At 40.6% G+C, this 27,345-nt stretch overlaps 1 protein-coding gene across 10 annotated transcripts; it reads right to left on the bottom strand.

Moving 5' to 3' along the window:
• Window positions 1–471: 471 nt before the first annotated feature.
• On the bottom strand, window positions 472–26,967 carry paqr5.L (progestin and adipoQ receptor family member V L homeolog). Of its 10 annotated transcripts, none has more exons than XM_018253323.2 (10): window positions 17,585–17,951; window positions 13,488–13,599; window positions 13,271–13,398; window positions 12,977–13,179; window positions 10,648–10,774; window positions 9,432–9,476; window positions 8,821–8,917; window positions 6,166–6,310; window positions 3,098–3,340; window positions 472–772 (listed from the first exon to the last, which is right to left on the bottom strand). In XM_018253323.2, the coding sequence occupies exons 1-9, from the start codon at window positions 17,596–17,598 to the stop codon at window positions 3,102–3,104; spliced, it is 1,110 nt and encodes a 369-aa protein (XP_018108812.1). In that variant the 5' UTR covers window positions 17,599–17,951; the 3' UTR covers window positions 472–772; window positions 3,098–3,101. The 10 variants fall into 10 exon arrangements, with proteins under 10 accessions (XP_018108812.1, XP_018108818.1, XP_018108814.1 ...); XM_018253329.2 differs by lacking the exon at window positions 17,585–17,951 and adding an exon at window positions 26,703–26,967 and having other exon boundaries at window positions 473–772; XM_018253325.2 differs by lacking the exon at window positions 17,585–17,951 and adding an exon at window positions 26,324–26,610 and having other exon boundaries at window positions 473–772.
• Between the last annotated feature and the right edge of the window lie 378 nt (window positions 26,968–27,345).

Here is a 27,345-nt window from a genome sequence, read left to right as displayed (position 1 = left end):
GTATAGATCCCATGAATAAGCAAGCTCACACACAGTAAACACACACCATAAATAAAGTACAAGTACACCTTTTTATAATAAATATATTTTATATATTATGGCACTTGATATCAATATAAAACAGTCCCAATTCTTCATTAACAATAACTGGTCTTTACCACAACGTAGAGTCGTTCAATGAGCCACTAGTCTAAAAGTTCTTTAGTATGGGGCACATCAGGGTTGCATTGCAATGGGAGACCCCTGGAATCATTTTGCTTAGACTTGATAATGACTTGACTGTTGCTTGTGAGGCGGTTCAGGTGTACAGTAGCACAGGTAGCAGAATTCTGTGTAAAGCTTTGTGGCTCCTTCAGTCCTTGTACAGCTTTCCATTTGTGATATATACTGTATATATATATATATATATATATATATATATATATATATATATAGATATATATAGATATATATATATAGATATATATATATAGATATAGATATATATATATATATATATAGATATATATATATATAGATATGTTAAGGCTGGAGTGTAGTTCTAGAAGTAGATTTGTTGAGAAAATAAGTTTTCAGAGGTCTGTCAGGTCATTGTAATGAGGATCTAGGTGTTATCATTAGTTTCAGCTGTGTTCGTTGAAGATTTAATAAAAGGAGGTGACATGAGATCTAAGCTTCTAATGGAGTCACAAATTCTTTGGAAATCAGTGTCCAGCTACATTAGGCGAGAAAAGCCATCCTTAAGTGTCAGTGCAATACATCCTGGGATTTGCTGTGAGGGAACAGAGAAACAAAAATGGTTATTACTTTTGCTGTATATGCCTTTATAATAATCCTTTCTTTTGCCGAGAAAGGAATATAAACCCTCTGCTCATTCACTTAATGAGATCATGTCTTCAATACAATTATTCTGACTCCCTTTACCTTTGGTTTGGTTACATCCTAGAACCCTAGTGCAAGCCCTTACAGTGAAACTGGAGGAGATTTATCTGCAAAAAACCTTTTCGGGTGCCAGAACTAATTGAAGAACTCTTTAAAGGAAAGGCATATTTACTTGGGGGTGCCAAAAGTTAGGCACCCACAAGTGATTATATATACTTACCTGACACCCTGGGCAGGTGCTCCAATCAGGAGAAAACTGCACCGCTCCAGGGGTTCTTCCAGCGAGCACCACAGAACGTTCGGCTTCCTTCTTCTTTCTTCAAATTTCCCTGATCAGACACAATGCGCAGTAGAACGAAATAGCCGACTTTGTTACAGTTCGGCTTTTCGCGCTACTGCGCAAACGCACCTGCGTGAACAAAGAAGAAGCCAATCACTCCGTGGTGCTCACTGGAAGAACCCTGGCCAGTGCAGTTTTCTGCTGATAGGAGTGCCGGCCCGGGGTTTCAGGTAAGTATTTACAATCACTTGGGGGTGCCTAACTTTTGGTACCCCAAGTAAATAGCGCCTTTCCTTCTCCTTTAAGGAATACTGTCATGATTATGATGTTGTGGTGGTTTAATACTATAATATACTACTATGTGCCTTGCAATAAACTCAACCATATAAAAGGCAATTTTTAAGCAAATAAGTGTTTTTAATTTTTTTAATAACCATGTGTGGAAGTCATTACAATTCAGTACTCAAGGAGCAGTCTTCCAGGCAGTTATATTTAAAAAAAACAGTTGTTTATTGAAGTACAAACATGGATTACATCCTTATGCGTTTCATGTTCTCACAAAACATAGTCAACACTTAGGGGCAGATTCATTAAGGGTCGAATTTCGAAGTTAAAAATACTTCGAAATTCGACCCTCGAATTGAAATCCTTCGACTTCGAATATCGAAGTCGAAGGATTTAGCGCTAAACGTTCGTTCGAACGATTCGAAGGATTTTAATCCAACGATCGAAGGAAAATCCTTCGATCAAAAAATCACAGGCAAGCCTATGGGGACCTTCCCCATAGGCTAACATTGACTTCGGTAGGTTTTACCTGCCGAAGTAGGGGGTCGAAGTTTTTTTTTTAAAGGGAAAGTACATCGACTATCGAATGGTCGAATAGTCGAACGATTTTTACTTCGATTCGTTCAAATTCGTTCGAATTCGAACGAATTTAACCAATTCGATGGTCGAAGTACCCAAAAAATACTTCGAAATTCGAAGTATTTTTCATTCGAATCCTTCACTCGAGCTTAGTGAATGGGCCCCTTAGTATTTTTTTTTTTTAATTGAAGCTTAATTCTACATAGTTTGCAGAGCCAACTGCCCAGGGGGCCCAGGTTTGCAGTCTCGCTAATAACACAGGCCATGGGGAAGGAAGGAGGATCATATGCAAATGTATATGATCTAACTAAGTAGTATAGGGTCCTATAATTTCTGATGATGGCCCTTCAGTCCAATGTCACCCATCTTTAATGCATGTTATTAGCATTATTAAACTAGGACAGTAACCTCACCCTGTTCCATGGGGAATAGACAGGCTTAAAGTCACTACTAGATGTTTGTCCAAGTGTCTTCATCTCACTAAAATGAGACACTTTCTAAATACAATCAAACATTCTGTACAGTTTAAAAAAAGTCTCTCTTCGGTATCTTACTCTCCACAACCTGTCACTCTTCATGCTGTGTTCTGGGTCAGATTTTGATTGACAGGTAGGTATAATACATCTTTAAGGGGGGCTCCCTTTCTTAGCAGAGTAATTCAAATAGCCAACTCCAGCACAAACAATAACAAAACAACAGACTCTGGCAAACACCCTGCACGCAGAGAAACATGATTTCCAACAGAGCAAGTTATTTTTAGAGTGAGCACTTAGGTTAAGGGCGCATCCCCCACCCCAAGGATGTATTAGACTTAATTGTCAATTGAAAACTGACTCCACCTACTGCATGACGGCTGCATGAAGAGAGACAGGTTGCTCAGAGGGGGAGAGTGAAGAGTAACCTGATTATTTCATAAACGGTACAGAATGTTTAATTGGTTATATTTATAAATTTCTTATTTCAGCAAGATGAAGCTTATATTAAATTTTTATTTTTTTGATAGATGCCCATTTCTGTCCAGCTCCAACTTGCATTCCCATATTATTAAGACATTAATCGGCCCCTTTGTACCTGGTCACATTCTCTTTTTCTTCTGAGTCAGGGGTTTCCAGTACAGAGCCAAAGAGAAGCAGGCAATGACAAGGATGCTCATGGTCATTCCTACTCCCCAGGCTCCCAGGGTATTCGAGAAAGATGGACTGTTAGCCTTTTCCATAAGCCACTCCCTTCGTAGATTCATGTCCTGTATCAGAACTTCCATCTGGATGTAAGTGCCCATAACACCACACACATGGAACAGCTGGTGACTGTGACCTTAAAGGAGAAGCTATTCATATGGGTTGTGAAAAATAAACAGTGGCAATAGTCATATACAAACAAATGTACACACCTAAAGGGCCTCTCCTGGCATAATTCATTGTCATGAAACAAAACAGCACAGTAACAGAAACAAACATACTTATCAATGTATGGTTAATACATTTTATTTTAACCATTTGCCATGTATGTGAAAAACATACAAAAATGCAATGAAAAACAAACAAAAATGTAATTTAAATAAATTGTTGATTGCCATTTTTTTCCACAAGATGGCACCCAGTGTGCCAGTCATCTAAAGCCTCCTTTACAATCTCGATCACAAGATGCAAAATTCAAAGCACACTGGTGCCATTCATAAAGTCACTTGTACCCTAAAATGCTTCTAACAATGCTAGTGCCAGCACAAATACACCTGTCCACCTGTTTGATGAATTATATGAAAGTTAGCTCACTGATGCTGAAAAACCATAGAATGTGTGTATACTCTTAGCCATGGATCTCTAATCTCTTAGTTATATACTGTATATAAATCCACCTGCCTACAGCAGTGTAACGGAGATGTAGACTCCACTGTTCATGTGAAGTACATCTCAAAGTCCATTGTACCACAGTTAGTCAGTCTGGACTTCTTTCTAAATTGCAATATAGATCATAAATCTTGTTACAGCTCTTATAGAGGTGCTATTCTGACACACCCAATGCAGCAAATTGAGAGGGCTTCTATGAGTTAATATTATATAATTAGGGAACAGAAAAGTAGCTCAGTCACTCTTCTTTTTCTTAATATGAAGAGCAAGAAAAATGTGGTATTATGTAAACCCTGAATGCAGTACTTTGGAGTTATTTACAAAATAACTGGGGAAAACTGCTTGACTTGATAACCTAGAAACAGCGATTTGTTCTGGAGATGATAGAACCTTTTATAATGAAAACCAGCTGCCTATTCACAGGAACGACTTGCACTGGGGCCCTCTCATGAGGTCTGACAGGACTAGGGTAGGAACTCTACCAAAGCCTCAAAAATCCTGTAGTCTAGTGGTGGTGGGGGTCCTCTCCTAAGCGAGGCCTGACAGGAGACCTGCAGCACTGGGGAATGAAGCTACCAGAGCCCCATAATGTCCTGTAGCCCTGTGGTGGTGGGTTTCTGGCATGGAGAAGAAGAGTAGTGTAAAATTTGCTCTGTGTGTTTTTTTTGCCGTGTAATGATTGTATTTGGATGTGCCTTCATTTAGTTTGTTTAACATTGCCTATAGTCTCTAGAGGCAGTTGCTTGGAGAGTGGAGGATAGACAGAAAAGAAAGATTTCTTAACTAGCACTGCGCCACCATCTTACCTATATTAACCTACTTCAAGGCTCTTTCGAGTCTTTTTTAGATTGTTACTATAATGTTACTATTTTGTTAATGCTCATGTACTGTAATACTAGTATGACTGCATTGCACACGAGCAGACCTAGAAAGCTTACAGCACACCCTGGCCTTTCCACAATTGTTCTTCCCGGTGCTCAGTACATAGAGAGGGATCGGCACCCTCCAATCCAGAACTCGAAAGACAAATATACCGGCACAGCATGGCAATTCCAAGCAGGTTTCAACCCCTGCAAGTTTTCTAGTGCAAAAAAAGATTTGGGGGAGACCTAGGTGAAAAACAGGAGAGTGATTTGGGGGAAAAAAATACCATCTCTTTATTATCCTGGGGGTGCCTGACATTTTGTCACCCCCTCTCATCCTGAATCGCTGCGGAGCACGGATCAAAGCATATCTAGGAGTCAAAAAAACACTGTATTTGCGCTTGAATAAAGCCAAGTTGATATTAAAGATACCAGACTCCTAGATATGCTTTGATCCGAGCTCCGCAGCGATTCAGGAGGAGATGTTGTAGCCGACGTGAAGCGATGGGCATATCGCAAGAGCTGCGATCAGGTAGGAGACGGTATGTACTAGAAGAGCTCCGCCATTATCGCATCATCGTGACCTGCATGAGGTCACCCCTCCCTATGTATTACCCTTTCCTTTTGCTTTAATTCATAATCACATTTATAACATGTCTGTGATTGGCTAAAATGTTATGCATTGCAACTGTCACAGTGCAACTAGAGTGAATGTGTGCCTTCAGGTGTTTTGAATAATATATGTTAATGGGGGAGTCCATTGTTCACATACAGCAGTGGTCTCCAACCAATGGCTCATAAGCAACATCAGTTCTGGACCGGGAGTCAAAATAGGGCCTGGCATTCCAAGTACACAGAGGTCCAAAAAGTCCCCCAAAGCTCACAGAAGCCCCTTTTGCATTTTCCAGAATCCACAGATTTCCAGTCCTGGCCTGAGCAACATGTTCCTCACCAATCCCTTGGAATGTTGTTCCCAGTGGCCTCAAAACAGGTGCTTATTTTTCAGTTCCAGGCTTGGAAGCAAGTCTTGGTTGCATAAAAAACAGGTTTATGGCCAAACGGTCTGCCAGTCCACAAAGGGCCACCAAATAGTCAACCATTTCTGACGATTTGCACCGAAAAGCTTATGTGTGCATGTGCAGAACATTTCCGGGAAGTCAGCGGGAGCAATTAGCACATGCACAACACAGAATCTTTGGCTTCAGAAAGTGCGAATGCGCGTTACATTACTCGAGGGTTCTGAAAAATTTGGACAGCTTGCTGGCACTTGCCGCATATACCCCTAGAAACGAGCACTGAGATATGTGAAAGACGTGCTCTCTCTAAAGAATTCTCACCTCCTTTCAGACTGTTACATGGACAATGTTCCACATTTTTACAATCTAGCTATGAACACTGTAAAGATCAGTCTATAGTCACAGCCACTCACCCACAAAATCAAAGCATCCAGGGGCCAACCGTTCCGGGAGGTGTGTGGTGAAAAGGAAAGCAGTGAGGAATGCCAAGAGAGAATGCCAGATGTGCCTGGGGAGGGCAGCATTCAGAGCACAGCCACTACCAGAGCACAGGAAAAGCTGCATAAAATAGAATACAATGCATTTCATTCAGTTCACAGAAATATTTAAAATATCTAAAGAAGCTCTAAACTCAAGCTGATATATTGTTTGTTGTATTTGATTAATGGTCTATAGATTTTTTAATGAAGAGCCAGTACTGTAGCTATAGCAGTATAATTTTAGATTTCCTGTAAACCAAACTTGATCAGTCTGAGCCCCACTGGGGCCACTATAGCCCCAGTATCTCTAGAATCTTCCACTATGTTATGTCCCTTAAAACGGTATACTTGTCAACTGTCCCTGTCATGGACTGTGCCTGAGGTTGTTCTCTTTAAATCTTTCCTTTTGGAAATGTCCCAGATTTTTAATCCTGAACAGAAATCAGTTTTTAATGTCTGCTCCAAATGTATAGTTATTCAAATTATCTTCTAAGGAGGTCCAAAGCAGTGGCATGGGATAAGCCTGAAGGCGAGTTAGGGCAGGGGCACACGGGCAGATTCAGGTTTTCAGGTATTTAGTCGCCTGGCGACTAATCGTCTCTTATTCAGGGCGACAATCTCCCGAACTGCCTTCCACCTGCTATAATGTGAAAACGCCAGCGCAATGGCACTCTCGGCACTTCGATTTCCAAAGTTGCCTCACGAGGAGACTTCGGGCAACTTCGGAAATCTAAGCGCCACGAGTGCATTGTCACAGGCGATTTTTCATTTTAGCAGGGGGAAGGCAGTTCGGGGAGATTGTCGTCCTGAATTAAGGCGATTAGTCGCCAGGTGATTAATCTCCCCGAATCTACCCGTGTGCCCCTGCCCTTAGGATCAAATCTGGGGAAAATGGCTTTTTGCTGTCCCAGATACATAAATATGAGTTGGGGGGGGGTAAACCTTTATTTGCTGCCCTGGATATCGTTGGAATTGTGACTAAATGACAACAGTAATGTTTGTGTGCAGGGTTGACATCAGAAACTTTGGGGGCTCAAGCTGGGGCGTAAGTGCATAGTATGAATATTTTTGAGCACAATGCTTGTGAGCACTACATAAATCAGCAACTAGCAGATAAGTAGGGTTTGCTAGGACAAAGGTTAAGGTTAAACTTAAATGTGTCACCAATCATTTTACTGAAAAGCAGGGGTGCAACTATAGAAGAACCAGATCCTGCAACTGTTGGGCGACCCAGTGGGACTTTGAAAAGCAGCTGTAATATATGTTTATGGAAAATGTCTTGTCCCCAAAGTTTATTCCACTGCTGACAAGTTCATGTAGGAGACAATCATATAATTGAGTAAATAGATCCCAATTTAAACAGCCGATGTTACTCCACAATAATTAGTTCATATAAATAGATCCATTAATTGCTAATAAGATCTAGTTTATTGGGGGGGGGCAGTGGAGCTTGTCCAAAGCCTAATCCCTGCCCCTCTCACACGGCTTTGAGTTGCTGTCATAGCTTGACACATAAAGTACATAAGCTTTTATGTAAGTTCCATAAGTTTCTAGGCAAGTCACAGAAGGTTTATTGTAAATTACATAAATTGTGTAAATTTTTTAATTGTGTTACATTTTTAAATTTTAATGTTAGTGTATATGCTTAGGCAGACCAATCCATAAACGTGCATAGGCTATAGCCTAAGGGTTCAGTGTGATCATGGCCCATCTATCTTTTTTTAAATTAATATTTATTTTTATTTGTGCTGGGACCAGTCAGGTGCATCTGGAAGAAGAAGGCAGTCTGCACGGCCCGTGTGTACCCAAGCTTTCTGTGCTGGGTTGGTTCCATGCACACCAGTCACTGGGGTGCCAAACCCAGTGGCGTAACTACCGGGGGAGCAGGGAGTGCGATTGGGCCAGGGCCTGCACCCCCTCAGGTCCCCCGGCAGCTTACTCTCTCCTTCGGGAAATGTGGCCATTTCCGGCCGTACGGAGGGGCCAAACCACACTCTGCTTATGGAGCATGCGTGCCTGTCCTACAGAAAATGGCTTTTACAAGCCTGATCAAGGAGTTTTCTTATATTTCTTATTTTACTGTTAAAAGTGAATTGTTGTTTATTTCTAAACTGTAACTAAATGGGGCATCAAATAGAAATGGTCAACCATTGCTCTATGTCTTTAATTGATAGGGGTTCCTTGTAACAAAAATACCATGTTATATTTAGACCATTAAAAGTATCATGTATGGTAAATGGTGCACATTCTGCTCTCTTTTATCAGACTTCTCATATGAAACTAAGGCACTTAGACAACATCCCTGGAAATTATTTTTGGAGATTGTCAACTATGGAACAATATAGACTATTTATTCAGTTTCAAGAATGTCTGCAGAGAATCCTCAGCTAATGTAAACAATGAAGCTGAATGTAAACTGTTTTTAACTCTAGAAGCTGGTAAAAACCTTTTTCTTTCTTTCTAAAAAAAAAATAATTTTAACGAGTAGATATTTTACATTTTAACTTTCCTTTTTAGTAGGCTTGTTATAAAGTGACTTAGTGAAGCAAGAGTCCGCTAGGCGGTCCGCTCCGGCTTCCCAGTACTTACTCTGTAAAACAAGGGAATGCTGTCGAACAGGTAGGGATAAGCAAAGGCTGTTGTGCGTAACATTTTGCTGAGCCGTGGGCGCGTCACCTCAGGAATCCTGCAGAAAAACAATCTTATTATATCTCAAGGGATTGGAATGCAATTAATTTAATATGTTAATGAACATTCCCACTTATTTTTACGTGATCGTGAGTGATTGAGCCCAAGTTAAAGCTGCTGAGAAGACTTTTCCCTGATACAACTCCAGGTGATCTTGACTTATTTATATAAAAGTGCAGAATTATATTTAAAGAATTATTTTATATGCACCTTGGCGAGGTGATATAATCAGAATGGTGCACATGCATATCCATAAATGTTCCCATGTATAAATTAAAAAATGATTAGAAATTAAAAAGGTACCCTATTGCCATTTTAAATATTGCTCATGTATAAAACAAGTGCATTCTTTTACCCAGTGCAGTATAATTTTCCAGAATTCCATCATAAATGCAGGCAGTGACAAAATAGTGTGCACCGCAGCCGTGGTAAAAAAGTAAAGTGTGACACACAAAGGGAACCCTGGAAGAGGGTCAGGATTGGGCAGTGTCAGTTGCCTGCCCAGAAATTACCTTTCTATCACGAGCTGGTTATAATGCAGGACTGGAGCACCTAGCCTGTCGGTGACAGTTACAGAAGCAAAATCAGAAATGGATAATATTTATGGATAAACCAAAACTTATCAAACACAAAAGTAGCAATAAAAAATAGGAAATGAGGGGACAATGCCAGGTATTGTCTTTTTTTGTTGTGCTTTGGGCAGTGGCACATGGAGCACTTTATCATCACCATTTTTCCTAGAAAAGATGACAAAGTCTGCAAAGACCATTTTGCCCTGGGCCACAACTCTAAAGAAAGTCCTGATTTTCCCACTTGTTACCAATACAGCAGTCTGTATATACACTAGCCCTTACAGAACATATAAGGCTAACAATTGTGATAGCCTTATACTAACACTAGTGATTTTCATATTTAAATCTCTATATGCTCTCTTATTATGATGCCAGTTCTCTCATTTGGGAGAATCAAACTTCCCTTGCTGGGTGGCAGCTGCTTCCTTTTCCTTTGAATAGGAAATGTGCTCCCCGTGACAGATGGCTGTGCTGTCAGACAAGCATCACTTGGGGACAAAGATGTAAACAATCATAGTGATCCCCAACAGGGAAAGCATCAGTCATCTTCAGCTCTTCATTAGGAGCGTAAGGTTATGAATCATCCCTGTGCATTTGAAGCACCTATAAAAGAGTTATGTGTCCTAAGCACATAATAACTGAAGATATTCTCAGCTGGACCACATGAAATTGCATTCCACCTGCATTTAGCGCTTACATATGCCCTGTCAGGAGGCATTGGCTTCGTACTTCCCTGCGGTCCCCGCAGGAGGACGATGGAACAAACACCACGTGATACCAGGTGTCAGGCAATTACTTGTGTATAAGGGCCTTTAGGCTAGTGTCAAATTGGGATATTTCTTGGCCTGCATATAAATCCATGCAAAGAAACAGTCGTTACACTCATCTTCACTCCATGATGTTACTGCATCTACAGGCACAGTGTTGGCCTGGGACACACACACACACAGCGTGAAAATGCATTACTCTTCCTGTGTGTCTGCACCCAGGCTGATGCTTTGCCTGTAGATGCAGTAGCATCATGGAGCGGAGATAAGCGCAACAGCAGTTTCTTGGCGTGCATTTATTGTATATGCAGGCCAAAAAACAGCACAGATTATCCTAGGCTTTTAGGTCTGGAGGCCAATGGCATCTCCCTTTGTCACTTATGCCATACCTGGAATAGCAGGCCAGCGCAGTGCAGATAATTGTGTTCATCACAGCACAAGGAACATACCACCGATGGAAAGTGCCACCCACCCATCGATCTGGGAATACATATGCAGAGTAAGCAATGGCTGCCCCTGCAAAACAAGAAGGAATGCCACCCTGAAGATCTTAAGAAATCTGAAAGAAGAGCGAACAGATAAAAAGCAAAAAATAACATGAAAAGTTCTACTTATCCAGACCATCCACATCCAAGTGGTTGCAAAGCAGATTACTGCATCCACTTACCTCATTCTCAGCTCTGTCAAGTGTCATGCAAATGGCATGACAATAATGGTTTTTTTGAGGGTCCTTTGCAGATGAGCAAGTTGGCCAGCCAATAACTATCCCTGTAATTATGGTTGTGTCCAAGAGCAATCAAAAAAATTGGGGCAAATAAAAAAAAAAGATTGTGTTAAATTTCAGACAAAAAATGCATCAGGCCTAAATGCCTGAATAAAAGACTTGTGGGGGCACATTTAGTAAGCTCGAGTGAAGGATTCGAATATAAAATACTTTGAATTTCGAAGTATTTTTTTGGGTACTTCAAATAGGCTACTTCGACCATGACTTTGAATCGAACTAAAAATCGTTCGACTATTCGATAATCGAAGTACTGTCTCTTTAAAAAAAACTTTGACTACCTACTTCGCTACTGAGCACCAATGTTAGCCTATGGGGACCTTCCCCATAAGCTTTCTAAGCTTTTTTTGATCGAAGGAAAATTCTTCAATCGATGGATTAAAATCCTTTGAATCGTTCGATTCGAAGGATCTAATTGTTCAATTGAACGATTTTTCCTTTGATCGTTCGATCGAAGTAAATGCGGTAAATCCTTCGACTTCTATATTTGGAGTCGAAGGATTTTACTTCGATGGTCGAATATCGAGGGTTAATTAACCCTCGATATTCGACCCTTAGTAAATGTGCCCCGTGGAGTTATGTAATAAAAGTCACCTAAAGCAACCAATACGCAGGTAGCATTTACTGGTCACATGTTTAAGGTCAAACATCTTATTGCCAATAGTTCAAAAGGCTATGGCTATATTATGGTGGTGCTCTATCCAGAAACCTTGCTGCTTTACTTGGTTCCCTTGTTACATACGCTGAAAAAGATAGGATGACACACACAAGCAGCAAATGTGCTAAATCCTTAGTGCTTTTATTTTGATCTCCAACACAACGTTTCAGAGGTATAACCTCCTTTTTTAAGTGTTCTCCACTTGATAAAGGAGGTTATACTTCCGAAACGTTGTGTTGGAGATCGAAATAAAAGCACTAAGGATTTAGCACATTTGCTGCTTGTGTGTGTCATCCTATCTTTTTCAGCGTATGCAAACATCTTATTGGTTGCTACAGTTACTGCAATTGGGTAAATGTTGTTACTTTTATTACAAATGGGGGTTAATTTGTACATCAGTGACCGTTATACTTTATATTTCATGTGCCACAATTATATGAGAACAGTTCCTGCTCCCATAGCTCTTGGTTCAGGATGGGGCTCCTGGACCCTTCGCCTACACCAGTAAGCACATATTTCTTAAAATGGTTGCCTTATTATATTCAGCTTCATCAGCTCAAGGTTATTGCTTCTACACATTTCTTGTGCAGCTGCAGAACCCCACCAAGGAGATCATTGCCCTGGCCCACTGATACCTAAAAGCAATCCTGAAGGCAACATCATTTTATGTATTAGAAAGTTCTTTGTTTGGTGAACTTTAAACTTGCCCAGACCTCATGGCATATGACTCTGGCTCTCAGGGGACAGCTGATAACCATGCAAAATTAATTAATTAATTTACAAAATTAATTATTTGGAAACAGAACTGCTGGGTTTGCTGCATCCAGTGAAATTGTATGGGGGGACAAAATCGCCTGTTGAAAGAGTGGTCAAATGTACAGTGGTGCAAATCGGAGTAGCACTATATAAATACAAATACTCACATTCATACAGTATATATTAGCTGGGCAGCCTGGATCCCATCAGGTAAGGACTGTATTGGTTCATTGATGTTGTCCTCTGCTGATAAGTCGGTACAGGCCCAACATGTGCTCCGCTCATTGTTATGGGAGCCAGAGGATCAGATCAGAGTGATTTGGTAAAGCCATGGATGGCCAAATCTAACAAAAATCACCCATTTGTTGATCTCGCCAAAGAGCATATTTTTGCATGTATGGCCAGTTTAAGATTTATGTGGGCTGGGCAAATGTACTTCTACACATTTGCTCCAAAAGGTCTTTAGTCCATTGGTAAATCATGAGTGCCTTATGATGTTTGTCAAACTGGGGTATTTACCTACCTAGGCTGTACAGACTGACAGCTCCATAGTCCAAGAAAAAGCAGATGTGTCGAGCTTTGGTGGACATAACACTGAATGTGTGAGCACAAGTAGACGCCAAAGGATAGATACAGCAAGACAACTGGAATACCAAAAGAGGCCACAAGAATGGGTCATCCCAAAAACCTGAATGCAAAAAGGACAACATCTTCCATAGGAAGTACCTAGAGACAGTAAGGCAAGAATATTAATCACTGGAGTACTAGGCGTGGTGGGACTGTGCAGTGTAATAGGAATCAGAATATGGATCCTTACAAGGCGGGTATGAAATGGGTCCAGATATTAAGGGTTTCATTGGTCATTTGGAAGAGGCTCAGAATACAGGCTGTAGCGGAGCTACATGGTGATCGATACCCACAGAGGATGCTGTCTTCATGAAACACCTTAAAAATAATATTCCAGAGTAAAAGACATTTGACAGGAGAGAGTAACTTAAGGTCTGTAAGGCCAAAAGGCACTAAATGACACTTACTTTGGGTACTTGTTGGATGGTCAGTAATCGAGGTAACTTCCAGCTCAGCATGGTGCTAGTTTGGAGTCCAGTCTTGTTTTCTGCCTTCGCTTGATGCACCAATAGGCACTTTCTGAGAAAACAAGAATCATATAGATGTGTTAAAACTAATTTCTTTTTTGTTTGCGGGTTATGATAGAACCACCCTTTTTGGCCAGTATGAATAGTTTATTTATGATCCTTGTAAATATAATTGTGTTTGCTGTATAACACAGAGCTCACTGGCATAGCCCTGGATAGTATAAACCTCAGTATAAAGTGAATGTATACCTTTGCTGCTGTCTCTCAATGCATTGTACTGCTTGCGCCACACAAGATCTAGTTCTCCTTCGCTGTTATTTGCTGAATGGTCAGGTGACAGATACAGAAGCATTGTGAAGCTAAATTTGATAAGGCTTACAGAACTCTACCAATATCCTAGCACGGGGGTGGGCAGTGGTATTTACAGTGTGGCACTTCTGAAATATTACATAATTACAGAGAAAATGTATAGTATTACCCCATGAAATGGTATAAGGGGTATAAACACATTGGCTTTGCCCCCTCCCCCGCTGTAGTTATTACTGGGCTTAATTTATGGTCAATCCCTGCCCACTGTCAGGAACACAAGCATTGATCTAACTTAGCTCTGTGTGGCTTGTTTCATCAGACAGGAACACTTTGGGTGAAAGTGTGCCTATGAACTAAGGGTAAGGTCACACTGGGCGATTTGGGGAGATTTAGTCACCTGGCAGCTAATCGCCTCGTCTTTGCGGCGACCAATCTCCCCAAATGCCTTACCTCTGTCTTGCGCCGGCTAAAATGAAAAATCGCCTGCGGCATGGCACACGCGTCGCTTCGTATTCAGAAGTCGCCGAAGTTGCCTAGCGCCAGCAAAGTCAGCAACTAGAAGGGGGGGCCACATGAGACATAATTGTTCAGTGAGTTTGCAATTGATCCTCAGCATTCAGCTCAGATTCAAAAGCAACAGTTATGACCCATGTGGCCCCCCTCAAGTCACTGATTGGTTACTGCCTGGTAACCAATCAGTGGAAACCAAGAGAACTGAAAAGCAGGAAGTAGTGTTCTGGCTAATTTGTTAGACATCCATTCACTTCAGCCTTTATACATTACATTTTTGGCTAACTAACTATATTAGAAACATTATTATTTTGCACAGCCTATTTACCCAGTTTTTATTTTTATACTGAACTGTTCCTTTAAGTTTTTATTTATACTTAAATGTACAAATAATGAAACTTTGGACACTACACATTAATGGTTATTTGCAGATGTTCAGACCAAATTTTTCCATTAAACTTTAAGCCTAAGTGGGGTTGGGAATGGTTTCCTTTCAATCTGTAAAATCAGGTATAGCTTTGTTAAAAAATACGTATATATATATATATTTATTTATTTATAGTTTAGATAGTGTTTTTGCACATTTTCTACATAAAACCAACTGAATGAGCTCATGTAAAGAAAAAAAAACAAACTGTATATTTTGCCATTAGTGGCAATGTCTACTGGATCCCCCAGCCATAATGGGTTGTGCTTAAATTCTTTGGAAAGCAGAGGGACTTCAAGTTCCAGAATCCATTGCTTTACAATCAAATAAGGTGAGGGAGGGTTTGCATTATACTATAAAACTATGGGGGGGGGGGGGGGTTGGATAACTGATACCTGCAGTAAAGACTATCATAAAAAAATATATATATATATTTATTTTTGGAAGTTCAGATGAGGTTATGTGTGCAATTTATGTAAACGTAACAGAATGAGATTGTGTCAAAAAGAGGAGTATAGTTTTACCATTACAAGTAATTAGCAGCCCTGGGCCATCATCAGGGGGCACAGAGGGTACAGTTGTATCAGGCCCGGGCCTAAACGGGGGCCTGGCTGTGCTGCAATTTTGAAATTAGTCAGGCCCCCTTGACCGCGCCAAAGTGATGCGCCGAACTGCTGAAGCCAAAGCCACGAAAAGACCCAACGTTCAAGGTCTGAAGCCACAGGGAGAGCGGAAAGAAGTGCTCGACCCAAACCCACCTGCGACCTGAGGATTTTTTGTGGTAGCCGGCTCAAACCCACATCTTACAGCAGCCCCTCTGGAATTTGCCAGAATCCAAAGATTGCCGATCTGGGCCATTTGAAAAGGCAACATGACTTGTAAGAACTACATAGAAGCATGGGGGTTGAGAAAAGAAAAATAATTTTTACTAGGCAACAAGTCCAGGATTTGGTTCAGGATCCCTGCATGTCTTGTGATGTTGCAGTGTTTATAACCAACTAAAGAAATGTCAGATGACACCTCTCTATTCACTAACAAGATGTTCCTTTTCTCAGGAAATTCATTCTTAGCCAGCCAACCAACAGATGGTGCTGTTTCCCCCCAAATTCATTATATTAGCATTTTAACAATAGCTAATATCTGGAAAACTAGAGTGGGAGTTGGCAGATCAAAGTGCTGGACTGTCACTAGATACTACCTCAGAAAAATTGTTCTTCATCAGTAGAAGTAATTCCACAAAGGAGAGTTTCCTGAATTAAAGGGAAAAAGTGAAGATTCAATAAAGTGATTGGCTGTGATATTACAAGTGCGGGACTAGATTAGTAAGTAGGGTTGCCACCTTTTTACTTGCCTGTTACGGGCCTTTAGGTTGGGGAAGGACTATGATGTATGGGGCAGGGAAACCGGTGGTTTGGAGGAAAGAAAGGTGAGAATGATTGGGGAAATACATGGGCCTGTGGTTAGAAGGAGTGTTCAGCAGCAGCAGAGGGATTATCGGGCTGCCGGGCATGTTAAATTTTAATACCGATGCTGGCCCTAGCTAGTGATTTACTAGCTAGGCCTGTCAAATACTGGCCAGGTGGCAACCCTATTAGTAAAGGAGCATGAAATCTGAGTTGCACAACACTGACAGTTATTGATGTTATGTAGATGAATGTATATGAACATCGGTGCTGCCATATTGCTTGCATCCACTCTGGTCTTGGACTATTGCCCACTAGCGTTTAGAAAGGTGGCAAATACAGCATCAGACTGTCTTATATAACAATGCAAATATGTAGCAAAAACAATCTCTTCCTATGTTATTCCCCTTGTTACGGCGCTCTGTAAGAAGAGGGCTGGCACATGTCTGGTTTTGAAGGGAAAAGACCAGATCTGAGAGGTCCTGACTGGTTCCAGGTAACTTTTGCAAGTATGTATGTTCTATTTATATAGTGCTACTGTGTATCTAGCAATGTACCTTTTTATAGTACAAGCAGTGGGACAAATATTGCAATAACATTTAAAAATAAAATCCTTATGTTAAAGGACCCTGCCCCATACAGCTTCTGATCTAAGTGCTTGATCTTTAACCAGTTATGCATATCTTTGCTCCACAATCTGTTGAGAAAAGTCAACCCCGTATTAAGGGTTCCCAAACTGAGTGTCTGGCATTTTAGTGCTTTTGGGTTTTTCAGATGCAAGATGAAGTAGGGACAGATGCTCATTTATTAGTGTGGGATGCTGCTGGATATTTGGGGGTGGTAGTGATACTGCTTTCATTCATATATTATCTTGTTTTACACTATGGGGGCTTTTAGTAAACATGAACAACATGGGGGGGGGGGGGAGCTGAAAGCCAAACAAGTAAAACCAAAGAGACTACAACAGACCTTATACAAAGAGAAGTTGTATATACATGCAGTGATCTCGTCTAACTGACAGCTTTGCCATTAACGCTGGAGGCTCAGGTCAAGTGATTTTTTTGCCGAGTGACTAGTAAACCCACTTTTCACCTGTTGCTAGAGACAAATCCCTTTCATAGACAGCAACTTGCTCCGCACCTTTAGATAAGCTACAGGCCAAACACGGAGATTTAAAATGCAATACAAATGGCAGAACCCCCAAGAAAACTACAACATCTACAGTTTCAGAAAAAAAGGTGGTCCTTTCTATCAAGCCTCATTACTAAACACTCATATGAACAGATTTTACTTCTCATAAGTTATAGTTCAACAACAGCTACAGGGCCTCGGTTTAGCAAAATCAATACTGCATTTTAGCTTGAGACCACTGTTTCCCCATATCATACCTGTGCTTAGACATCTATTCTGCTTCTCTCCCTCTGATTGATCTGTGCTGGTTCCAAAATCCCCCCACCTGGGGGCCCCTGTTACTTCAATACAGGGCTAATATCTTCGTATTCCACTGTTTTTTATTTGGTCTCTGCACAGACTGCGTGTGATTCAATGTCAAGTCCAGAGAGGATTTAAATCTGGAGTTATATTTCAGGGATTAATATATAACCAGCAGGGGATGGGTTAGTTAAAGTATAACATGAGAGAACATGAGAGAACCCAAACTAGCTCCCAGAGGTACCTGCAAAGTCCAAAATCTGAGAAAGAGTTTAGATGAGGAAGTGACATTGCACTTGTCACAAAACTGCAGATTAAATGAACACCACCTTTATATCTCTATTATACACCTTGCAGTGTGGAACACACCTTCCCCATAAACACACCTGCACACTTACCTGCGCTGGAATGCAATGCGTTTGGTGGCAGTCTATACACACAGACTCACCCATTCTACTCTAACTCCCTTACCAAACGCTTGATTTTACTCTCAGCCCATTTATTCTCTGCTGTTTACCTTAGTTACACAGTCACTCCTAGAGAGACTTTCCCCCTTCTTGCTTCTCCTTTTTTGCTTGCAGACTTTGTTACTCGCTTCTCTTCCCTCCTTCTTTTTCTCTATCTTCCCTCCTGTTCAAGTGTTGGTTTTTTTTCCCTCCTGTTGCCCCAAACACTAAGGACTTGTCAGACAGGTTTGTGGGGAGACAAGGGAACAAACTGAACTGGCCCACAGTGACTCAGGGGAATTAACAAAGGCAGGGATGCAATGGTACCTTACTAGGATGGGTCTTGTTGGGGACTTTGTTATTCCAAATATGTTAGAAATTCTTAATATGGAGCATTTATATCTGTATAAAAAACCTTGGCTGCCGTTTGTCTAGTTCTGGGAAATATCCCTCTGAGAAATAAATAAATAAATATATATATATATATATATATATATATATATATATATATATATATATATATGAATGTAGCTTGTATTTCTGATGTGTATTAGGTAGATTTATACAGCAGATCAAGCATATGCAACCTGCTGCCCTTCAGCTGTTGTTCAACTACAACTACCGGAATTCTAGGTACAGCAGACCCATAGCTTCTGGAAGCATAGAAACAGTGTATGACTGGGACACCAGGGGCCCACCAAAAAAAACTTAGACCAGGGGCCCACTCTCAGTACTATTATTCTTCCTCTTCTCACTCAACCTCTATAGTCCCTTTTCTTTACATACTATAAAACTATGATCTATTATTCCATCTATTTAGCCTTTGTTCTCAATAAAATAGGGAATGGCCATGAAATAAGCCAAATGTTTAGCAGCATGAGAGCCCACTGACACCTGGGCCGCCGAGAGTTTTCCTGGTATCCCAGTGGGCCAGTCCGACACTGCATAGAAATCCCTCTGGGGTCCAGCTTACACAATGAATATGGTAGCCTTTGTTGAATGTCCATGAATCATCAGTTTACATGTTACAAGTCAGATGCATGGATGCCAACTCCAGTCTTCCAACAGAGATGAGGGTGGGGGGGGGCAGATTTGCTAGGGCAGTTGCACTCTCTACACTCTATTGATCATGCTGTGTAAAAAGTGGAGTGAAACATTACCAGTGATGTTGCTCATAGCGACCAATCAAATCTTTGCCTTTGTTTTCTGTTGAACTTTAATTGTTGATTTGCCTTATTGATATTCTTCAACAAGCAGCAAGGGTAAACAAGCAAGACAAGTTTGATGCAAGCATTAGCTGTGCATAAAAACGTACATATTGTACAGACCCAGCAGCACCCAGAGGGTATAAGAAGGTGCGATTGGTTAAAACACAGCTTACAGAAATCTATTGTTGCAGTGAGATCATAAAGCAGCCTTAAAGGGGTGGTTCACCTTTAAGTTAACTCTTAATATGTTATAAAATGGCCAATACTAAGCAACTTTTCAAATGTTCTTCATTATTAATTTATTTTATAGTGCGAGTTATTTGCCTTCTTCTTCTTCTTCGGACTCTTTCCAGCTTTCAAATGGGGGTCACTGACCCCATCTAAATAACAAATGCTCTGTAAGGCTACAAATGTATTACGCTTTCTATTCAGGCCTCTCCTATTCATATTCCAGTCTTATTCTTATTAAAGTCAATGCATGTTTGTTAGGGTAATATGCACCATAGCAACCAGATTGCTTACATTGCATACAGGAGAGCTGCTGAATAAAAGGATAAATAACAAACCCCACAAATAATAAAAAAACAATTGAAAAATTGTCTCAAATATCACTCTCTACGTCATACTAAACGTTAATTCAATGGTATTTTTAAACCTGTCCAAGCAACTGATCTTTGACTAGATATCAATCAGGGAAGCCCGTTGGAGGGCCCAATATGTTGCTAGCGTAATTCTGAAACCAAGCAACCAGATTACGGAAACAAACTAGAGAGCTGTTGAATAAGAAGCTAAATAAAATAACTCAAAAACCACAAATAATAAAACATTTAAACCAAATGCAAATTGTCTCAGAACATCACTCTCTACATCATACTAAAAGTTAATTTAAAGGTGAAAAACCCCTTTATAAAGAGGGGGAGATTTGTAGGCAACAATTTTGAAGAACGTAAGCCTCCTTTAAATTCAGAATGTCTCCTATGCAGTGTAGTAACATTAAGTACTAGCAATGCAACTAGTATACAGCGGACGGGGGGGGGGGGACAAGCAGTACCTCTGCCGTTAAAATGGGTCTATTTCACAACAGAAAGTTGCAAGAGATGGTTGGATACTATTTTATCTAGTTTGAACCCATGGTTTCTAACTTTAATACAGTGTACTGTGCTATTCTGGAGTGGAAGAAGGATTCATTTCCAATTTCTGCAGCAATTATAGCAGTTTATTAAGGTTTTTTTTAACTTTCCCTTAGATTAACAAAACCAGAGTTTATGATTCTCTGTTGTTCCAGCATATGCAGATGTAGGGTTGCCACCTGGTCGGTATTTTACCGGCCTGGCCGATAAAAATGATGGCTGATCCCAATGTTATTAATAGGGAAAAAAGATATATAGGAAGGCTGGTATTTTTTTCCAGAACAGGTGGCAACCCCATGCAGATGCTGATTGCCCTGCCTTCATGGTAGACTGCCAGCCACTGGTTTTCAAACTGTAAGCATATTTATCAAAGGCGAAAGGACAATTCAGCAGATAAGAATTCAAAATAGTCTATTCAAATGAACAGAGAGTTGTAGAAATCTTTTCTGGAAATCTGTCCTTTCATCCTTTGATACAGGGCCACAAGAGGGCTTCAATTATTAGCCCACCAGTCACCTGGGCTCTCTGGTTGAAGGGTCCTGCCAATAAGTAGAATAGGGCCCAATGAAAAACAAATGACCAGCACACATTGTCATACCCCTGTTCTACCAAAACCCCACCAGTCATCTGCATTTTTGTGGCTTTTGGGGCCCTTTCTGGCCCCTAGGGGCATTACCCCCTTTGATGGTGGCCCTGAATATATACTAGAAAGTGTGGAGACAGCCTTCCAAGATGGCTGAGCAGTGTACAACTGGATATACTGGAACAACAGGGGATTTTCCCCAGTAGCCAAATATATGCAACTGACTCCTAATTTACAGTGCCCAGTTATAAGGAAGGCAAGCAAGCTCCCTACTGATCCCACTTGTGAATTTTAATCTCTCACAGAATGCTGTAAAATGTTGTTATAATTGTGTGTATGGCAGTGAAATCAGTTTATAGGAGGTGAGAGGTATATATGGCAATGTTAAATATAGCAGGATATAAAAGAAATTGGTGTATGAGTAGGTGAGGGGTGATGCATTAAAATCACATCTTGCATATAGGGTGTATTTCCATATATATATATATATATATATATATATATATATATATATATATATATATATATATATATATATATATATATATATATATATATATATATATTTATTTATTTATTTTTATATATGCACACACTATATCTCTATCTATCTATCTCTCTATCTCTTTTATCCAGAAAGCTCTGAATTAATAGAAGGCCATTTAACGTAGACCCCATTTTACGCAAATAATTCCCTTTTCTCTGCAATAATAAAACAATACCTTATCCTTGATGGTAACTAAACTGCATGAATCCATATTGGTGGCAAAACAATCCTATTGATTTTATTTAGTGTTTATTAAACTATTTTTTAGCAGACTTAAGTTATAAGATCCCTTATTTGAAAAAGCCCAGGTCCTCAGCATTCCGAAAAATAGATCAATATTATATATATCATTTTTTTTTTAAATCTATGTTTGCTATGCAGTGGAATGCATAAAATCCAGCGCAGGCAACTGCAAACTAAAACATGAACCTCTATTAACATTGCTAATTAATCATACAGGATAGGTTAAATGTGTTCAGTTTTAAAGGGATGAGGTGGCATTTCTAACTAATCTAGACAGAAATGTCTCTCACCTACTCCTTAAACACAAGTACGTGCTCATTTTCTTTCTCCCCGGGCTGCAGTCACAGACAGTTAACACTCGTGTTCACATCTTAGGGCTCTTACTCATGAGCGTTTTCACCTGTGCTCCCCTGCGTTCCGTTTTTCGACGTTCAGCCACAGGGGAGCGCAGGAATAGACGCATTTCATTTTTTCAAATGGGGCTGTACTCACACAGGCGCATGTATTCGCCGAACGCAGGAAATATGCAGCATGTTGCGTCTCAACCTGCGTTCGGCGCCTACATGCGCCTGTGTGAGTACAGCCCCATTTGAAAAAATGAAATGCGTCTATTCCTGCGCTCCCCTGCGGCTGAACGCAGAAAAACGGAACGCAGGGGAGCGCAGGTAAAAACGCTCATGAGTAAGAGCCCTTAAAGAGCATATACTGTTTCTGTGCAGACTGCTTCTAAATTAACTGCTAATTAGCCAGGCTTATTGTGGGTTATATAGGAAGGTGAGCTGGAGGCTCTGTTATCAGTAGAGTCAGGGGGTGGGAGCTATACCATAATAAAAGTATGTTGCCCTAGTCTCTATGTAAGAGCTATAAGTTGAATATGTTCCATTAAAGCAGTGATCCCCAACCAGTAGCTCGTGAGCACCAACCCCTTGGATGTTGCTCTCAATGGCCTCAAAGCAGGAGCTTATTTTTGAATTCCAGGCTCTGAGGCAAGTTTTGGTTGCATAAAAGCCAGATGTACTGCCAAACAGTGTCACCTGTAGGCTGCCAGTCTACATAGGGGCTACCAAATAGCCAATCACAGCCCTTATTTGGCACCACCCAGGAACATTTTGCTGCTTGTGTTGCTCCCCACCTCTTTTTACATCTGAATGTTGCTCACGGGTAAAAAACGTTGGGGACCCCTGCATTAAAGGGTAAACACACAATACTCGGCACCATCCTACATTACAGTTTATTGAGGTGGATACAGTTAATTTTTCCGCATTCACCAGGCAACACTAAGTCTGCCAAATATTTTTTAATGAAAGTATAAATGTTAATCTGAGATTTGAGGGAGGGGGGGTGAAAGTGGCAAGTTCTGCCTGGCCAGGCACCAAGTATGCAGTTCTGTACAGCCCCTGCAGGCACTTTGCTGGAGAATGCTATACATGCACGTCTGTCTACATATCTACATATCTCACATCCCTGCAAAGTTTCAGTTTCTGGTATGTTCTGGCACTCAGCATTCCTTTAAAAAGGCCATGCCCATGTTTACAAAGTGGCACTATGCCAATAAAAAGAGCCTCTGTACTTCTCTCTCTATACAGCAGATGGCACCTGAATCCCCACTAACTTGTTCTGTTCCTTTTCATTGGGTTACATTTCGCTAATTATGATCTATATAATAAATAATGATTTATATAATAAATATGTTTAGACTGTGTATTACGTGTAACAGAATAAATTTTAACTGCTCCACGCACATTTGTAGTTTTTTTTTTTTTTCTAAACAAAGAAGCTGATAATGAGCCCATAAAAATGAACTTTAATAACTGGTAAGTGAACTAACAAATGGCTCTATTTGATATTTATATTCACTTGAGCTCAGTAATCCTTAATTCTGTCCCCATACTGCCAACAATACACTAGAATTATTTCTAACTCATGCTGTGCAAAAATTGCAGATGTGCTCCCCTCGGGCCATGTGCATAGCAACGTGTATACCTGCTGGAGAGCTACCCTGAAATAGATATCAGCTTATAGCACAGAGCCACTGGCAACATTAATATGTATATGTCAGGCTGGGTTAACTCAAGATACAAATAAATGGAATTAACTGCAAAATGTCTTTATATAGATACAGCATAGCTCACATGAGATTATTGAACTACAGAATGCCATAAGATGCAGTGATCTACAAACTGAGCAAATAATTGAATGTCATACAAAGAAGATTAAAGCAGCTCCTTAAAGTGACCTTTGCTTATCAGCGCTAAAGACTAAGTGCGGGGTAAAAATGACACAATATGAAATCCATTCATATGTTGGTGTTATGGGGCTTTTAAATCAACCACAGACATTCCATGCAGTAGTGGAAGAAATGAGCTTTTCAGATAAAAGATAGTCAACGCGGTGTCTTAAAAGACACTGGCCCTTATTCTGCCCATACACTTGCCATATGAGCAAACAATCAAATTATACTGCAAGCCTAAAGCTGGCCATAGATGCAAAGATCCGATCGTACGAATCATCGTACGATCGGACTTTCCCATCTCCCGACCCACCACTAACCATTCAGATCAAAGTCTTACCAGTCAGATTAGTTAAAGAACAGATCAGCAATGTTCTGCCCCTGACAGCAATCGTACGATATCTATGTCCAACCAAAGCTGGTGACAGTCTCCCACTGAAAATCGTACGATCGGCAATACACGCAGAGATATTATCGGCAGCCGATAGAAATTTTCTAACCTGTCCGATCGACCAAACGACCGATCTCCGCCGGACGAAAAATGTCAGATCTTTGCGTCTATGGCCATCTTAAGGATACCCATCTGGACAAGGTCTGCATCTCTACTGATAATATTTGTCTAATTTTTGACAATATATTGGTCGGACAGGGGCTCCTGAGGCCTCCAACATAAATTGCCAATTAGCCACCCTTACGGCTCTTACAGACGAGCGTTTGAAGCTGCGCTCCCCTGCGTTCCGTTTTTATGCGTTCAGCCGCAGGGGAGCGCAGGAATAGACGCATTCAGTGGGGCTGTACTCACACAGGCACATGTAGGCGCCGAACGCAGGTTGAGACGCATAGAATGCGTCTATTCCTGTGCTCCCCTGTGTCTGAACGCATAAAAACAGAACACGGGGAGCGCAGCTTCAAACACTCATCTGTAAAAGCCCTTAATCTATAATCTCTGCCATAATATAATACAGCACTGCTGTTTTAGGCCAGAAATAAATTGACCACAAGTACCAGGAAATTGATCCCATACCCATGCATGCACAAAAAATGCCAGTAACTTCAAAAATTAACTTTTCTTTAATTCATTATCAAAATGCTTTATACCTTAATCCATACCTCCCAACTGTCCATTTTTCGGAGGGACAGTCCCTCTTTTAACAGCTCAACCCGCAGTCCCTCATTTGTACTGGAAAGTCCCTCTTTTCTCTGCACTGAACAGCCAGAAAAAGAAACAAAGTTTCTCACTTAATTGGCTTTTAGCAGAGAGCCCAGAACAGCTAACAGGTGCAAATAAGATACTTTGTAACAATTTTGAGACATAAAAACACAGTTTAGATAAGGAGAAATATTTTCAAACTTTCATAACCTGCCAAATTTTGTAAAACAAACATGGTAATTAGGGGGTGTGGCCACAGAAAGGGGTGTGGTCAAAAAATTGCTGCGCTACATGCGGAAAAAATTTTTTTGTTCCTCTTTTTGCTTCCAAAATGTTGGGAGGTATGCTTAATCTCAGACATAAATAAACCTTTTTTCCCCTGACAGCAGTATTCCTTAAAGTAACATAACGAAGTAATATGCTCTGTTATTCCCTTTTGATGGGACACTTTGGTGACTGAAGGAGCGGCAGGTTCTCAAAATGGATCTATTGGCATAAATATACCCATTTAAATATAAATTACCTTTCGTGCTCCTGTAGAGCTGCCACATGCTGCGCCGCTGATTGCTAATTAGGCGAGACAGATATTACAGGGATGCAGCTTGCGTCTGTCTGGCTTAGTAATCACCCTGTAGTGTGTTGATTTTGAAGCATTATTTTGACTTGGAAGAAAGTATTGTTTTAAGTAGAAATCTTGATTAAAAAAACAATAAAAAAACATGATTTCTATAGAACAGCACAGTAAAGATGAATAGTTTGTATTGTAAAGCAATAGCATTTTGTAGGCTGAGACATTCTGCCCCCTTATCACCAGCAGGACCATAAAATTGGTATTCAGTGTGAAAGCACTTTTAGGGCCAGTGCAACAGGCAGGGCTAATGTGCTTTTTCCTCACATTTGTGTTCTGCTGGTGATAAATCACTGTGAGAAGTTAATACACAGCTCTGCTCCCAAGCCATCAAACCCACTAGCTGGTGGGGAGATGTCAAGCGCAAATGTGAGAGCAGCAATTACAGGCCTGTAATCTTCAGGGAGATTTGAGTGGGAGAAACTGACAACTTGCTGTGTGTGTGTGTGTGGAATTCATTTAAGGAGAGAAAGAAAACTAGAAGGTTAGTACATTTTATGAAATAATGCCCTTGGGGTTGGAAAAGTCTACCTGGAAACTGAAAGGCACCATGGTTACCTCCTCCATCTTGTCAGCTGACAGAACTTCCAGGATTGTCTTGTTCATTCAGGGAGTGAGAGAAAATGGCTGTTTGTTTCACTTCAGACTAGGGAGGCTCCTACACTGGTTCTCTTAAGCTAGAAAGCCTGACTGATATGTGTAACTAGAGCTGTGTAAAAAAAACAAACATATGAGCACCAAAAAAAGTTTGGTTTCAGCATATATACCCACAAGCTGAAAATGAACAAATGCTGTATAAGGGATTACAACCAGCAGGGACTGAAGAAAGACAAAAGCATCTGCCCCTTAGGGTAATAAATGATAGGAAAATAACATTTTGTTTGGGCCCTTTTATAATCAGGTTACTTACCACCCATGTTGCTCCTTTGGGTGGGTGTCCCCCTCATCCTGATGGGTCATATGGTGATTTGCCTGCAGAGGCCACCCACACGATTTATGTTAGGTGGCTATGGCAGTTTGCTGGTATTTCCCGAATCTGATGATTTCTTGTGGAGCTGCAACATATAGATTCTGGTAGTAGGCCTACCGCCTGTAATGTACCATGCATATGGACTGGGTGATGTTGGTGCACTTTGGGCTGTTAAAATTCCCAGTAGTTTTCAATTTACACACAATCAAACACAACCCTTTGAGGGTGGGCTAATTATATTCCTGACTACATATATTACAACCTATTTCCACAGAATTCCTAGAGGGATGCGAACCAGGAGAAAGGAGATGGAGTCCTATCAAGGGCATGTCCTGATTACCAACTTAAAACATTTAAAGCGATGGTTCACCTTTAAATTAACTTTTAGTATGTTATAGAATGAACAATTCTTAACAACTTTTTAGTTGGTCTTCATTGTTTATTTTTTATAGTATTTCCTGCTTTCAAATAGGGGTCACTGACCTAGGGTTGCCACCTTTCTCCCCGACAAACTCCAGTGGGAGGCGGGTTAGTGACATAGTGGTGCCATGATGTCACTGGGGCGGGACTGTGACATTGGGGG

Source organism: Xenopus laevis, chromosome 3L (genome assembly GCF_017654675.1).
Source record: "Xenopus laevis strain J_2021 chromosome 3L, Xenopus_laevis_v10.1, whole genome shotgun sequence".
Taxonomy (NCBI): domain Eukaryota; kingdom Metazoa; phylum Chordata; class Amphibia; order Anura; family Pipidae; genus Xenopus; species Xenopus laevis.
Note: the sequence above shows the minus strand (reverse complement) of the source record. Positions and strands in the feature narration are given on the sequence as shown.